A 13,396-nucleotide genomic window follows, 5' to 3' on the forward strand; every position below is an offset into this window, starting at 1 on the left:
TACAATGATGGAATTATGCAACTAAATTGTTCGCCTGTCCGCTTGTCAGTTCCCTTAAGTCGTTTAAACTGCCACGTTTTTTGTCTCGTCAACTTTTAAATTAGCGTTCACAGAATTAACGTACTAGTATTAGCTAAAAAGTAATTGGCGCCAACAAGCTTTTGCTATGGTTATAAACTTGTTGAGTTTATGCTTTAAAAATAATATGGGTGGAAAACAATTGAAATTGTCGTTAGTATTTGGCTCTGATGAATCATTTGTGCAAAAGGTTGTTGAATATGTGAAGAATGATTTAGGAGGGGGTGATGTCCAACATGTTGTTTTAGAAGACATTTCTGAAGTAGGTGCTTTTAATAAATCTAGTGAAATAATTTCTATAGGATTCTTGGTTTCAGAAAATTTGGTTTCTAAAGGGGATGTAATATCACTTGATTTCTTTAAAGAGTTATATAATGTAATTAATCATGGATCGGTGATAAAAGTTTACGTTGTTTCTTCACAAGTGGATTCTGCAAACGTAGAGGTAATGAAAAACATGGAGAGAAATCTATTGTTTTCAGGATTCATTAAAATAAAAAAATTGGGGGATCGTGTTATTAATAATTCAAATTTAAATATGAAATATCAATTAATATCAGGTGAAAAACCAAATTGGAAACCTGGAGAGGGAAGAGTAGTAGTAAATGATATAGATCTTGAAAATTCTATTCCTGACATTAAGGACTACAAACAACTTGGACAGGGAAGGGAGAGCTGTAAAAGCAAAGAAAGAGCATGCAACAACTGCAATTGTGGAAGAGCAGAATTGGAGAAGGAGATAGGTGTAGAAGAAGCAAGAAAAGTATATCAAGAAAAAGTGGAAAAGGGGATTGCTCGTTCTAGTTGTGGAAACTGTTATCTAGGTGATGCCTTTAGATGTGATGGATGCCCATATAAAGGAATGCCTGCATTCAAACCTGGGGAAAAGTTAGAATTATCTGAACATAATAAAAACAATGATATTGACTTCATTCAGGAAGAAAAGGTGGAAATTTTAGGGATTAAAGATAATGGAGGCACTGACTCTAGAGATAAAAATGGGAGAGGTATCGTTAAACTCAATCTACAATAGGCAATGAATTAACAAATAAGTATACTCGCACTTATTCGTTAGTTTCAATTATGTATTCTAAGTCAGATATATAACGAAAAGTTATCCATTACTTTTATTTGAATATATCTGATTCAGATACAGATTGAGATATATTGATAATACAATTGTTAAATTCATTTATTCTTTCGCATATTTCCGCTTGGTTCAAATCGGAAAAATGTTTCTTATCGACGTTATCTTGAATGTATTTCTCCGATAACTTTATTTCTTTTTTCATTGTATCTGATATGCTTGTAGAAAGTAAATCCGGCATTGATACAGGGTCTTTGTATATTTTTTCAAATGGATGTAAAGACAATTGCTGAGAAGCAGGGGACATTGTATCTTGGAATACTCTTATACAGGCACAAAGCGCTCCTATGTCATCCAAGTATTCTGAATACTTCTGTTTCTCTCTATAATAAAATGGTAGTCTATTTACACCATCATGCAAAGATCTTATATTTGTAGAAATGTCCAGTAATATGCGATTCCAGTTCTTATCTGTCATTGTATAATTTGAATCACTATTATTAATATTACTATTGTCAAAATAAAGTTAAGAGTGGAATTTGCTACTATTGCATTTAACACAAACATTCACGATAATATTCCGTTTGTATCGTCATCAAAGAGTAGGATTCTCAAATCACACTAACTACTCTTAATTACTTATTTCTAATTCGAACAATAAATCAACTCATACACATCAATTTATTCTTTAAAACAACTTCCATTACCCACGTAATTTAAATAAATAAATGACGAAATAAACGACACAAAATGTATTCTTTGTTGACGTAATCAATAAAAATAACGAGTAAATAGAAACGAAGGAATGATTAAAAAATATTATTAATAAATAGATAACTATTTTTATTATGGTATAAATAATATTAGAAACGCTTCTTGAAAAAATTAACTTTATATATAATTATTTATAATAAATAATTCGGTTTGGCGCCTAATAATAACTATTTAGTAGTAATGTCTATGTAACTTGTAATAATTAAAAAAAACGTTTGTATCAATTGATCACATTAGAAATTTCATATTGCACAGTACATTTTCTCTTTTTGCAAATACATGAATATTGCATGTAAATTTACTCTTTTAGTTCAACTGTAGTTCTTGCTTTTACAATATTATTCCCTGTACGATTATAGCTATTTTCTTCCCTCGAAAGAAAATAACACTAACGATCTTATTTTCACTATTATTGCTTATTGCAGTTTTTTAGGACGTGACTGTTAAAAGCATTAACATATCCGTCGGCCAAATTACTCGAACCAAAGTTGCGATTACAATATTCATTAGCAAGATCATTGACATATTTCGCTAATATTTCATTTGTCTCCTTGCACTTCTTTTTTGAAACAAATCTGTTTTGAGGATATGCCTGTAACATCTGTTGTTGTCTATACTTATCACTAGAATTTCCTCTTACTGAAGTAATTAATGACTCTAACATTGCTGATGCTGCAATTGCACCACTTCCAAACATCCCTGAATTAAAATTAATTCCTTCCTCGCTCGTACCAGTCACAGTTAATCCATTCGGCACCTGATTGTAGTTGTTACTGCTATAACTGGAATTTGAAATACTGTTCAAAGCATTAGGATGATTATTTCTTATTTCAGTATTATCATCGTTATTAAATGCACTTTGATTGTTTGAACTACTACTTTGAAGATTATTTAAATTGTGAATCTGATCGTTATCAACAATACTGCCATTTCTCATTGTTCCTCGCCTTTTTAAACCTCTTGATGCCAGACGATTTCCATTTTTAGATATTGAATTGACATTATTATTCGAATCGAATGATTGACTAGTGTTGTCCTTATTTTCAGTATTTGAATCAATTAACATTGAATTATTATTATTATTCTCAAGTGTAAAATCATCATCTCCGTTTTGTTGATGCATAAATCTCAATATCAAATGTTTATATTCTTGTATTTCCTCATTATTTATATTTATAAGATGATCATCAGAGTTATACATATTACTATTAATGGTAATTCTATCATTACCTCCGATTAAATTATCTTCTTCATTAGTGCTATCCGAATTATAATTATTATTGCTGTGATTATGTGAAAATACAGATGTTAAAAATGATCCAGTTGGAATTGTAGTAGCCAACGAGTTTTTATTTTCTTTCTTTTTTCTCTGTTCTAAAGCTGCAGTTGTTTGTATTGTAGAAACTAATACTGAATCAACAGTTTCTAACTCAAACAATTTCTCTTCTAAATATTTTTCATTTGCATCGCTACCCATTGAAGACATATTATCATTGCTATTATTAAAACTGGATAGTAAATTTCTGTATTTTTCATTGTTTGAAACGAATCTTATCTGATTTGCATTAGGAACATTATTGCCTTTAATGGTAATAGGTGTTACTGTATTTGACTCTTTGACATTTTTGTTGTTATGATTTTCACTATCATTATTATTATTAGTTTTGTTATCACAATCAATTTCATCAACACTATCAGAATTATTTTTTACAAGATAGCCTTCATTATTACTTTCATCATCATTGTTGCTTGTTCTTTCTTTTCTAAGTAAACCAAAATATTCACCTGCCATTGATATAGGTATATGTATACTTCTTAAATCAGTAATTATGTGAGAAGGATCCCATTTTATGTAATTATTTGTGGTAAATCTGAGTATGTCCCTCTTGTCATTATTAAAATCTTCCTTGCTAAATGATTCAGAGACAAATACCGTTTTCAAAGGGCCTTTTCTAGGATCCCATATTGTATGTTTGTCAACCCATTCTGCATACAAACCAACTAGTGAATGTTTTTTTCCAGGTTCATCTTTTTGCAATACAAATATTGGGGCATTTGAAGTTGCAACTGTAATTGAGTCATGGTTGTTGTAAATATCTGAGGACAATCCAGAACCTCTTGTTTTATATATTCCTAATCCAGAATTACTGTTTGAAGAGTGGCCAGAACCTCTTCTTCCTCTATTTGTTATATAAGTTTTAGCATATCTATTATTTGTTGAGGATATATTATTCGAAATAACACCATTAATATTGTTATCCTCACCAGAAGAAGACCCTCCACCGACAGCAATATTAACATTACCATATTTAGGCTTTCTTCCTTTTCTACCAACATATTCTTGTTCACCACCCATTGTTCCTTCATCATCACTAAGCATCAAATCATCATATCCATATTTCAAAGACACGAATCTTCCAGATCTAGTTGTAGTTCCAGCATACCCTCTTTTCCCCCTTCCATTTCCACCTATATTAGCGTTTCCATGAACTGTAGCTGACCCAACACCTGGGCTATTTCCTGTATTATATGGATCTGCTTTATAGGAGCTTTTCCCATTAATAGCTCCTGCTAGATTCAATGAAATTAAATTGCCATTTGTCGCACCTTGCAAATATTTTTTATCCAATAGATTATTAATATTTAATTCATCTTTTTTATATCCCTTTATTTTACCACCTGTGCCTCCCCCAATAATCATTGAATTATTATTATCCTCCATTTTAGTTAAGTTGTTTTGAACTAAACCCCTAGATAAACTCGTTGCTCCAGTTGTAGATACACTTGTACTAGTTTGACGCCTTTGTCCAGCTTGACGATCACAATACTTCGCCAATGTATGACGAACAGACACAAATGCACTCCACATCGCTTTTTCTATATTTTCTATATTTAATTGTTTGGATGCATTCACATTAACAAATAATTCATCTTGATCTATTGGTATCATTCTCTTTTTCTGAAAACCTAGTGAATCTGTTACTTCCTCAACCTGATAAACGGTAAATTTGAAACAATATCTTTTTTTGTCCCACTCTAAACGTAATTTTACTCCTGCTTTTGGGACAGATGTTTCAAGTAATGTCTTAACTAAACTTTCTGCATGATTATGTAATCTCTCCAAATCATTCTCCATCAAAAAATTACCACCTATTCCTGATAAATTTGCAATTCCACCTAAAATGTTTTGACCAAAAAATTCACCGTTATTCATAATCCCACCACCGTTATTGATGAAATTTAATACTTGAGGTATTTGTTGACTAGGAATTCCTGCAGCTGCCGCTAATAATCCTTGTGGAGGCAATAACGGTATATTTGGAATTTGTACATGACCTGAATTAGGTAATATACCTGGTTGTGCAGCAACAGTGGCACTACCTGAAGCATTGTTACCATTACTAACCGAACTATTACCTGCGCCATTGCTAGTATTATTGTTATTACTTGAATTATTAGCCGTCATACCCAATTGGGGATTAAAACCCATATATAATGAATTTGGGGATACCATCCTTTGAAGCATGAAAAATGGATTTATCAAGTTATTCTGTCCCGTAATTCCTGGCTGCGGAAACCTCATTCCTTGATGTGGTTGTGGTAAAGGTAATATTGTAGGTGGAAGCTGATTTATATTGTGAATCAAAGATGGAGAGGGCATTTTCAGACCACTACTATCTCTTGGATTCATGTTTGGTGATGAATTAGCTAAATCAATATTTTTTGCTGGTTCTGCTTTATTAGTTATATTTTCACTAGTAATATTCGTGGTTTGAATCTCAACTTTAGGAGAATTTGTCATTTTTGAATTTAAGTTAATCCCATTGTTTCCTGCTTCACTTATTGTAGCCACCTTTGAGGCAGGGTTATCATCCGCAGATGTTTCAATTTGTGTTGCCTGAATCGTCGGATTATGTGGGGAATTTATTAGTTGTTGAGTTTCCTGGCTTGTTTGTTGTTTCTGTTGTTGCTGCTGTGCATGCAAAACTGCCGGTAAAAGCAATGGATGTACTGGAAATGGTTGTAATCCTATGGAAGAGTGTCCTGGATGTGGAGGAAGGGGAGGAATTCCAATTGGATTGTTATTCCCAGAATGCAAAGCATTAAAAAGTATAGGATTATGAAACATCAATTGATTCATCTGAGGTTGATGTGAAACCAATGAATTAAGTAGTTGTGCTTGAAGTTGATTATTCTGAATATTCTGATTTTGAGAGGATGAATCATTTTGCTGTACTTTTGGCTTTTGCATTTGTAAATGTTGTTGTTGTAATGCATTCAAAATCAAAATTTGGTGTTGATTAATCAAATCTGCTCCTGTTGGCTGTGTAACATTGATACTTCCTATATTGTTTGCCTGTATCTGTTGCAGATTTTGAGAAGAATCTAATTGAATGCCATTATACCCGCCAACAGGGTTAATATTTGCATTTCCACCCATTGTACTGACGTTTAGAGCTGCATTTCCTATTCCAGAAACATTCGATTTTGAAGTTGCTGCAGAGGCTTCTGTTGCTCTTGAGAAATTATGGTTTATTGGCATTACCGATGTTGTGTCATTCATCGCTGAAACATTTTTTTGAGTTACGTTATTTTGATCACCTAAAACCGTATTATTTAAATTATTATTAGGGACTGCGTTTTCAACATGATTGTTACTTGCTTCCATCACATTTCCATCTTCAACAATATTGCTATTACTGCTGGTATTCACTATTTCACCATTATCTGTATTAATAACATTTACACTGTTCATACTAGGTGATATTTGTATTGGAGGATTTGAATATTGAGATGTATGTATTTCACTCAAATTAGGAGCTTCTGTGGCCGTATGCTCCGTATTTATTACAGATTCAATATTATCCGAATCAGACATTTTTTATTTTTCAATTCATATATCCTCTTATTAACCCACTTCCATACACAAAATTATATCTTGTTCAGATTTTGACTATTTATGTGCGTTGCGCCTATCAGAAGAGACAACAACAGACGGATAGTTACATACACTTTTAGGGGTGACATTTTGTTGAGACATGCGTGAACGTATACATTAAATAATTGTATTTGAAATTTATATAAATGTTTTATGAAATTATATCGAATATATTTATATTAAATATACACGACCACAGTGAAACATCTTTAGTTATCGATTTCTTTTGTATAACATTGTTTTTTTATTCTCTGTATCTCCCTTCTGTGAGCGCATTTTAGATCCAATACGATCCAGATTTTTGGGAGTATTCTTTAAATAATCGTCATATCATAGGTATCCTCAGAAACCAGGCGCATAGAGATATTTTTAATCCTCAAAACACTTAACTCGTTATCTTAATTTGCTGCTAAACAAATCTTTTTTGCTCACCCTTCTAATCTTTAAATTCATTAGACCGGAGTTCCCGCCTAATGCTTATAATGGACGGTTTCTTCACCCCTCCCCACTCCCCACCCATGTTTTGACCCATGTATGGTTTTAGTTAAATATGTCTGTGAAATTTGTATATCTCCCTATTTTTTTCCAAATTTATCCCTCATTCGCTATTTGTTGTATTTGTTCTTCTTTATGTATTAAATATATTGTTTACTCAGTACTCTCCACTGTAACGTAAGATGAGGTATAGCAACAATCTGGACTATTGACTATTTTTACGTAAACCTCGTTTATTTTTGTAAGAAAGTTGTTTTTTTCTGCACTTTGTGGTGTAATGCTCTTTATTGTGGTACCTGAATTTTCATTTATTTCCTCTACGGCGGAATTTTTTAAAAATGTTCCAAAAATATGTTCTTCTACTTCAGCTGAATCGCAATCCAGAAAACTGAAAAATAGTCTGTAATTGCTGTCTTTTTTGTGATGGTGACACTCATTTACAATACTTGGACCTAGATAGTAATTTTCGTAAATAAAGTTATTTTCGAGACTAAAAGTATTGTAATAACTAGAATAACTTTGTGTTTCATTCTGCATTATCGGAATGAGTGTTGATTCAGTATAACTGTCTTCTAAAATCTCGTGCAAACTTTCAATTTCATCATATGTTTCAACATCACAATCGTGATTATTTCGATTATCGTTTCTATTATCATTTATTTGTACTTCATTCACGTAATTTACGTAAAATAATCTATCCTTTATTTCATTAACCTTATATTGAAATCTTTTTAATTTAATGATGGGTTGTTTGGTTCTAATTAAATTATCTAAATTTAATTGTTTTACTTTATTTTCGTGTTGTAAATTACCTTCGATTTCTCTTCTAAAAAATTCTAAGTTGTATATTTGACTTTTCATCAAACTTTCTATATTATTTATTGAATCTTCCATTGCGATATTAATCACTTCTGTAACTAGTTCTATTATAGAAATACATGTAAATGACCAAGTAGCTCCTTGCATTTTTATTTTTTCTTCTCAACACGTAAATTATGCCTATAGATACTAATTATTGCTTATTGTTTTAGATCAACGTTATTACATTCGCTTATTTTTAAATGTTGTTTATTTCTTGAATATTGGCTGGTCCTTACAAATCTTTTTCACAACCCTCAATACAAATTAATATAGAATGACACATTATTTACAAAAAAATAGGTATATGCCATTTTTTATTATCATTTTATGGTAACATTATTTTCATAAATTGTTAGGATAAATAATTACATTCCCCTTTTAAAAGTAAAAGTTGTACTTCTTATATACCCTTATTTTTTTCCTAATTAAATTTGAACGAAATTGATGCCATTTTTAAATGGGATGTTATTTATCTATTAACAATATTTATATTAAATTTGTACACAAAATTGTCTAAAATAACTAATCCTCCATATATTTAAAAGAACTACGCGTTTATTGATAATTATATCTTTTTTTTCCTAATAGTCATTAATTCTAATTTTTATGTTGCACATACCGGAAATACATGCAATTTGACATGCATGTTAAAAACGAAGAAACAAAATAGAAAAAAATCAAATAAAAGGTGCAAAATTTCAAATTGACATTTCATTAACAAATAAAAGAGTTATACCAAGTTTAGCTGAATATAAATAATAAAATGAAATAAAAAACTGATAATAGTGAAATAACGAAATTACTTTCAAGATGAATACTAAATAAATATTAAAACAAGTGGTGAAATGGTACAAATTAAAAATAAAATTGTTTTTTATTGAGTGTTTTCCAATACATTACAAACAACAAACCTTAATAAATGAAATTATAATAAACAGTTAGAGTTCTCAACCATTGAAAAAAATGCTGTTGGCGGGAAAAGTATGCAAGTTCGAAAAAATGTGGAGTGATTAGATAATTACATAGGTGACTCGAGAGTATAATTATCATGTTCATGTTAATTTGCATTGAGTTTATTGTTCACTACTGACAGTGTGCATTTGGCTTGATTATTTTTTATTTTAATTTGTCTTTATATTTTATTAATTAGTTGTTATGGAATACTTTATAAAAGAATACTCGGTAGCTCCAAATCAATATTGTAGGGAAAAAGAGTTTTCAACAACTGGGTTTAAGAGTAGGAAAACTAATATAAAACATCACTACCATTTATTCAGAACTGATCAAAGCAAGGAGAGAAAAGGAACTGCTGTTTTGGTTCATGGATATTCAAGTCATACATTGGGCGAGTACTTGAATATAGTTGAAAACAAAGAATTTAATTATATTCATGATAACTACTACTACTACTACAATGATAAAAATATAATTGAGAATCCTCTGCTAAAATCAAAGTATATAACAACATATACTGGGAGTTACATCGAATACTTTAATAATAATGGTTACGATGTTATATCTTTGGATTTGGAGGGACATGGTTTTTCAAAGGGAAAAAAGTGCAATACAGACAATTTGGACAATAACTGCTATAATATTATTCAAATGTTAGAAGTTGAGATGTCGAAATACAAACCAAATAAGAGAGATTATTTAAATAAGTATAATATAAGTGTGTATAATTGGAACTGTAAAGTAAATGGAGGCGAGAAGAATTTAAATGGAAGCAAACAATATAGTGTTGAAAGTGAAGAAAAAGAGAATTCTTATGGTGTAACAAATATGTTCAAGTATAAATATGTTAACAATCAATTAGTTAATAGAAAGAAAGCAGCATGTATTCACTGTGACAGTAATGAATGTGTGTTTAAGAATGTTTTTGGTGATAAATTAGTTATATGTGGAATATCTATGGGAGGAGCAACAGCTCTGAGACTTGTTGAATTAATTGGGCAGATAATTAAAGAAGACAAACAAGAATATTTGCAATTAATTAAATGCATTAAGTCACGGATAATATGCACAATACTACTTTCACCAATGCTAAGTTTAGACTCTATTAAAAAAAAACCGTTGAACAGATTTCTTTTAATGTTTCTTTCAATAACATCATATTTATTTCCAGATTTACAGGTTGGAGGGAGAATTCAAAATCCGTCATGTGATTATTTATCTTTATTCTCCAAAAACGACCCCCTTTACTATTCAAAACGTGCAAAGGCACTTATGTGCAAGAGTTTACTCAGTTTTACGGACATTATAAGGAAAGATATAAGCTTTTACCCGGCAGATATACCTCTTCTTATTTGCCATTGTGTACACGACTCACTAACTGATTTTGAGGGAAGCAAACGGACAATAGAACTACTAAGCAAAGAATTTAGTGACATCAACAGCAATGTAGATCCTGAGTTTACTCTATGGCCCATAACCTCAAAAAAAATGTGGCATGTTTTGACAAGAGAAGTAGGATTTCAAGATTTACTCTTAAGAATACTGGATTGGGTGTCTAAGAAGGAGATACAGCATGATAAAAAGTGCAAAAAAATTAATAAGATTGAGAAAACATCTCCAAAAAACCAACAAATATTTATTTCATTTAAAAAAAAACTATTTTTTTAAGAGTAAAAACAAATCATGTGTACTTAACTATTTTCCTTTAAACTTAATATAAACGAGGCGAACGTTTTTCGTATTATTTGTCTATAGTATAATGTAGAAATCAAATTTATTGTTCATGCATTTCGTTCTTTTTTATTCAATTCCACTTCTTTTTATTTGTTTTCACTAAAACATATATATAGAAATATTTGCATTTATTAGTTCGTGTAGTTTGTCCCTTATTTTCTCCATCTTTTTTAGAATTACAAAGTAGCGATACTGAATTGTCTTAAATTACTGTTTAATCCTTTGTTTAATAGTTTTCCAGTAGGAATGTATTGTACTCGCACCATTTTTTGATTTATTCTCAGAGTTGCTCCCGTATTTAGGTTGTATTGCATTTTCATCACCACAGTAGTCATTTGGAAGATTAATGCCTTTTAATCCGTACTTCAAATCGGCATTAATAACTTCCAGATTTCCAACATAAGAACTATAAGATAGTAATTGCTTTTTCTGCTTGTCTATTTTGTTTTTTAAATTGTTTATTTCAATTTGGTAATTTGTCTCTGTTTGAGCAAGTGCAAGTTTTGTTGATATTAATTCTTTTTCTATTTCATCGTAACAGTATGAAAATTTTATATTCGAATCGCTATCTCTATTATTCTCTTTGCTTATTTTTCTATCATCAAGAATTTCACTAGAATTTATTTTTAGAATAAACTGTTGTTTGTTTAGTTCAACATCCGAAACATGGCTATTCGCAGTTGAAAATGAACCGTGATAATAGTGATTGTTTTTAGGAATGGAAAACAACTCAGCCTCAACTTCATCCTGAATCTTTCCGGTCTTCTGATAGTAATCCAACTGTTTTTTAATGTCATCAAGTTGATTTTCCAAATTTGAGATATACTTCTCATAGTTATACTTTTCGGACTCCCTTAGACGTCTTAATTCATCTCTTACACCCGTAAGTTCGCTCACTTCTTGTTGAAGTAAGCAATAGTCATTTAAATCAACTAATTTTTGACTTTTAACTGCATTTTTGTCAATATTAATGCTATTTTCATCTTTATCTGTTAATAACTCAGAATCATCATTTGTTCTCAGTTGCCTTATCTCATTCATTAAATCTGCCTCTCTTTGCTTCCAATTCTTTTCTTGTTCTGAATATATTTGAAGTTGTTGTTTTAGTGACTTAATTTCCATATTATACTCATTAATTTTTCTTTTGTACTCCTCTTGTTCCATATACAAACGCTGAGTAAGTATATCAAATGAGGATGACGACTTAGACGAGGAGTTACCTCCATTCGTTCTGTTTTTACTTGAATTCAAATTTTTGCTTGTATTTATATCTTTATTATTGATTCTTTCCAAATTATCCCCCGTAATTTCAGAAGAATTCTCATTGTATCGACACTCTGTATTATTTATTATTGGATTCGGATAGTAACTTGGAATTGAGTAATTATTTGTAGCAGTTGTTAAAATTTCTCGATTGTTATTTGTATTTTTACCGGAACAAGTTGTACCTTCACCATTCACATGAATTTCAACATCCACAACTGTTCCTGTTTCCGTCATTTCCTCGGTCTCCTTCACATTATCTGTCTGAAACTCTGCATCCTCTCTTATGGAAAACATTGGTATTCCAAGAGTGTGTTCGCTTGGGAACTTTTTGTTCTTTCCAGAATCAAAATTTTTTTTTGTATCTCCTACATTAAACAAAGATGTAGTGTTTTCAATACCTAATTTTGTTTCCGATGTTTTTATTTGAAACTCGCCTATTTCACTATAAACTGTAGTAAAACCTGACATCATAGATGCAGTGTCATCAAACCCCTCAGATACCTCACCTAAAGAGATACATGATATGTATGCTTCAATATATGAATTAGGATCTGAACACTTAATTAGTGGTATCTCTATATGAGTCTGATCACCATCTGCATTCTCACCTAATTTTAGATTATTGGCGTAACGAGAAAGTTCTAACGGAACCTCACCTATAATAGTCGGCATTGGATTTTCCTTATATTTTCCGTATACCACGAGTCTCGAATCTTTTGGTAAAAAAATGTCATCTCTCTGTTTTGCTTTTGATGATTTATTTGACTTCTGAAACAATGTTGCTATTAATACCATTGATTGGTAAAATGGATGGATTATATTCCCATTCACACATGAAACTGATTCCTTTCCTGATATTCTTTTTGGACCCCTCACCCAATCTATAGATATATCACATTCTTCATGTAAATATACGTGAAGATTCTCTATTTTTAAATCAAACCTGAATTTCTCCGCATTTTGGCCTATATGCCTAACTGCTCTCACCAATTTCATGTTATTGTGCTCCTAATACAACAAAAATGTCTTTAACTATATTTATTATGTTGTAGTTATTTATTTTGTCACTGTGCTTTTTTTCCTTGTGTATTTTTATTTTGTGATTCCCTGTCCTTGTAAATAAATTTAATTAAGGCGCTTAGTTTAGATCTTTATCAACTCCTAATTTTATTTCACGTTAGATAAGAATACAAAATTAATAAATCGAT

General features: G+C 30.8%; 6 protein-coding genes across 6 annotated transcripts; 2 read left to right on the plus strand and 4 right to left on the minus strand.

The window, feature by feature from the left end:
- Positions 1-205: 205 nt before the first annotated feature.
- FG379_000448 (uncharacterized protein) lies at positions 206-1,111 on the plus strand (the record flags this gene model as incomplete). Its single annotated transcript, XM_067325859.1, has 1 exon — positions 206-1,111. One exon carries the CDS (start codon positions 206-208, stop codon positions 1,109-1,111), a length of 906 nt encoding a protein of 301 aa, XP_067182700.1.
- A 94-nt stretch (positions 1,112-1,205) lies between these two features.
- FG379_000449 (uncharacterized protein) lies at positions 1,206-1,643 on the minus strand (the record flags this gene model as incomplete). Its single annotated transcript, XM_067325860.1, has 1 exon — positions 1,206-1,643. The coding sequence occupies one exon, from the start codon at positions 1,641-1,643 to the stop codon at positions 1,206-1,208; it is 438 nt and encodes a 145-aa protein (XP_067182701.1).
- A 705-nt stretch (positions 1,644-2,348) lies between these two features.
- Positions 2,349-6,818, minus strand: FG379_000450 (uncharacterized protein; the record flags this gene model as incomplete). Its single annotated transcript, XM_067325861.1, has 1 exon — positions 2,349-6,818. One exon carries the CDS (start codon positions 6,816-6,818, stop codon positions 2,349-2,351), a length of 4,470 nt encoding a protein of 1,489 aa, XP_067182702.1.
- A 708-nt stretch (positions 6,819-7,526) lies between these two features.
- On the minus strand, positions 7,527-8,339 carry FG379_000451 (uncharacterized protein; the record flags this gene model as incomplete). The annotated part of the gene is made up of 1 exon (XM_067325862.1): positions 7,527-8,339. The coding sequence occupies one exon, from the start codon at positions 8,337-8,339 to the stop codon at positions 7,527-7,529; it is 813 nt and encodes a 270-aa protein (XP_067182703.1).
- A 1,050-nt stretch (positions 8,340-9,389) lies between these two features.
- On the plus strand, positions 9,390-10,856 carry FG379_000452 (uncharacterized protein; the record flags this gene model as incomplete). Its single annotated transcript, XM_067325863.1, has 1 exon — positions 9,390-10,856. One exon carries the CDS (start codon positions 9,390-9,392, stop codon positions 10,854-10,856), a length of 1,467 nt encoding a protein of 488 aa, XP_067182704.1.
- Positions 10,857-11,129: 273 nt separating this feature from the next.
- Positions 11,130-13,184, minus strand: FG379_000453 (uncharacterized protein; the record flags this gene model as incomplete). The annotated part of the gene is made up of 1 exon (XM_067325864.1): positions 11,130-13,184. The coding sequence occupies one exon, from the start codon at positions 13,182-13,184 to the stop codon at positions 11,130-11,132; it is 2,055 nt and encodes a 684-aa protein (XP_067182705.1).
- Between the last annotated feature and the right edge of the window lie 212 nt (positions 13,185-13,396).

The sequence above is a fragment of the Cryptosporidium bovis genome (genome assembly GCF_009768925.1).
Source record: "Cryptosporidium bovis isolate 45015 chromosome Unknown contig_11, whole genome shotgun sequence".
NCBI lineage: Eukaryota > Apicomplexa > Conoidasida > Eucoccidiorida > Cryptosporidiidae > Cryptosporidium > Cryptosporidium bovis.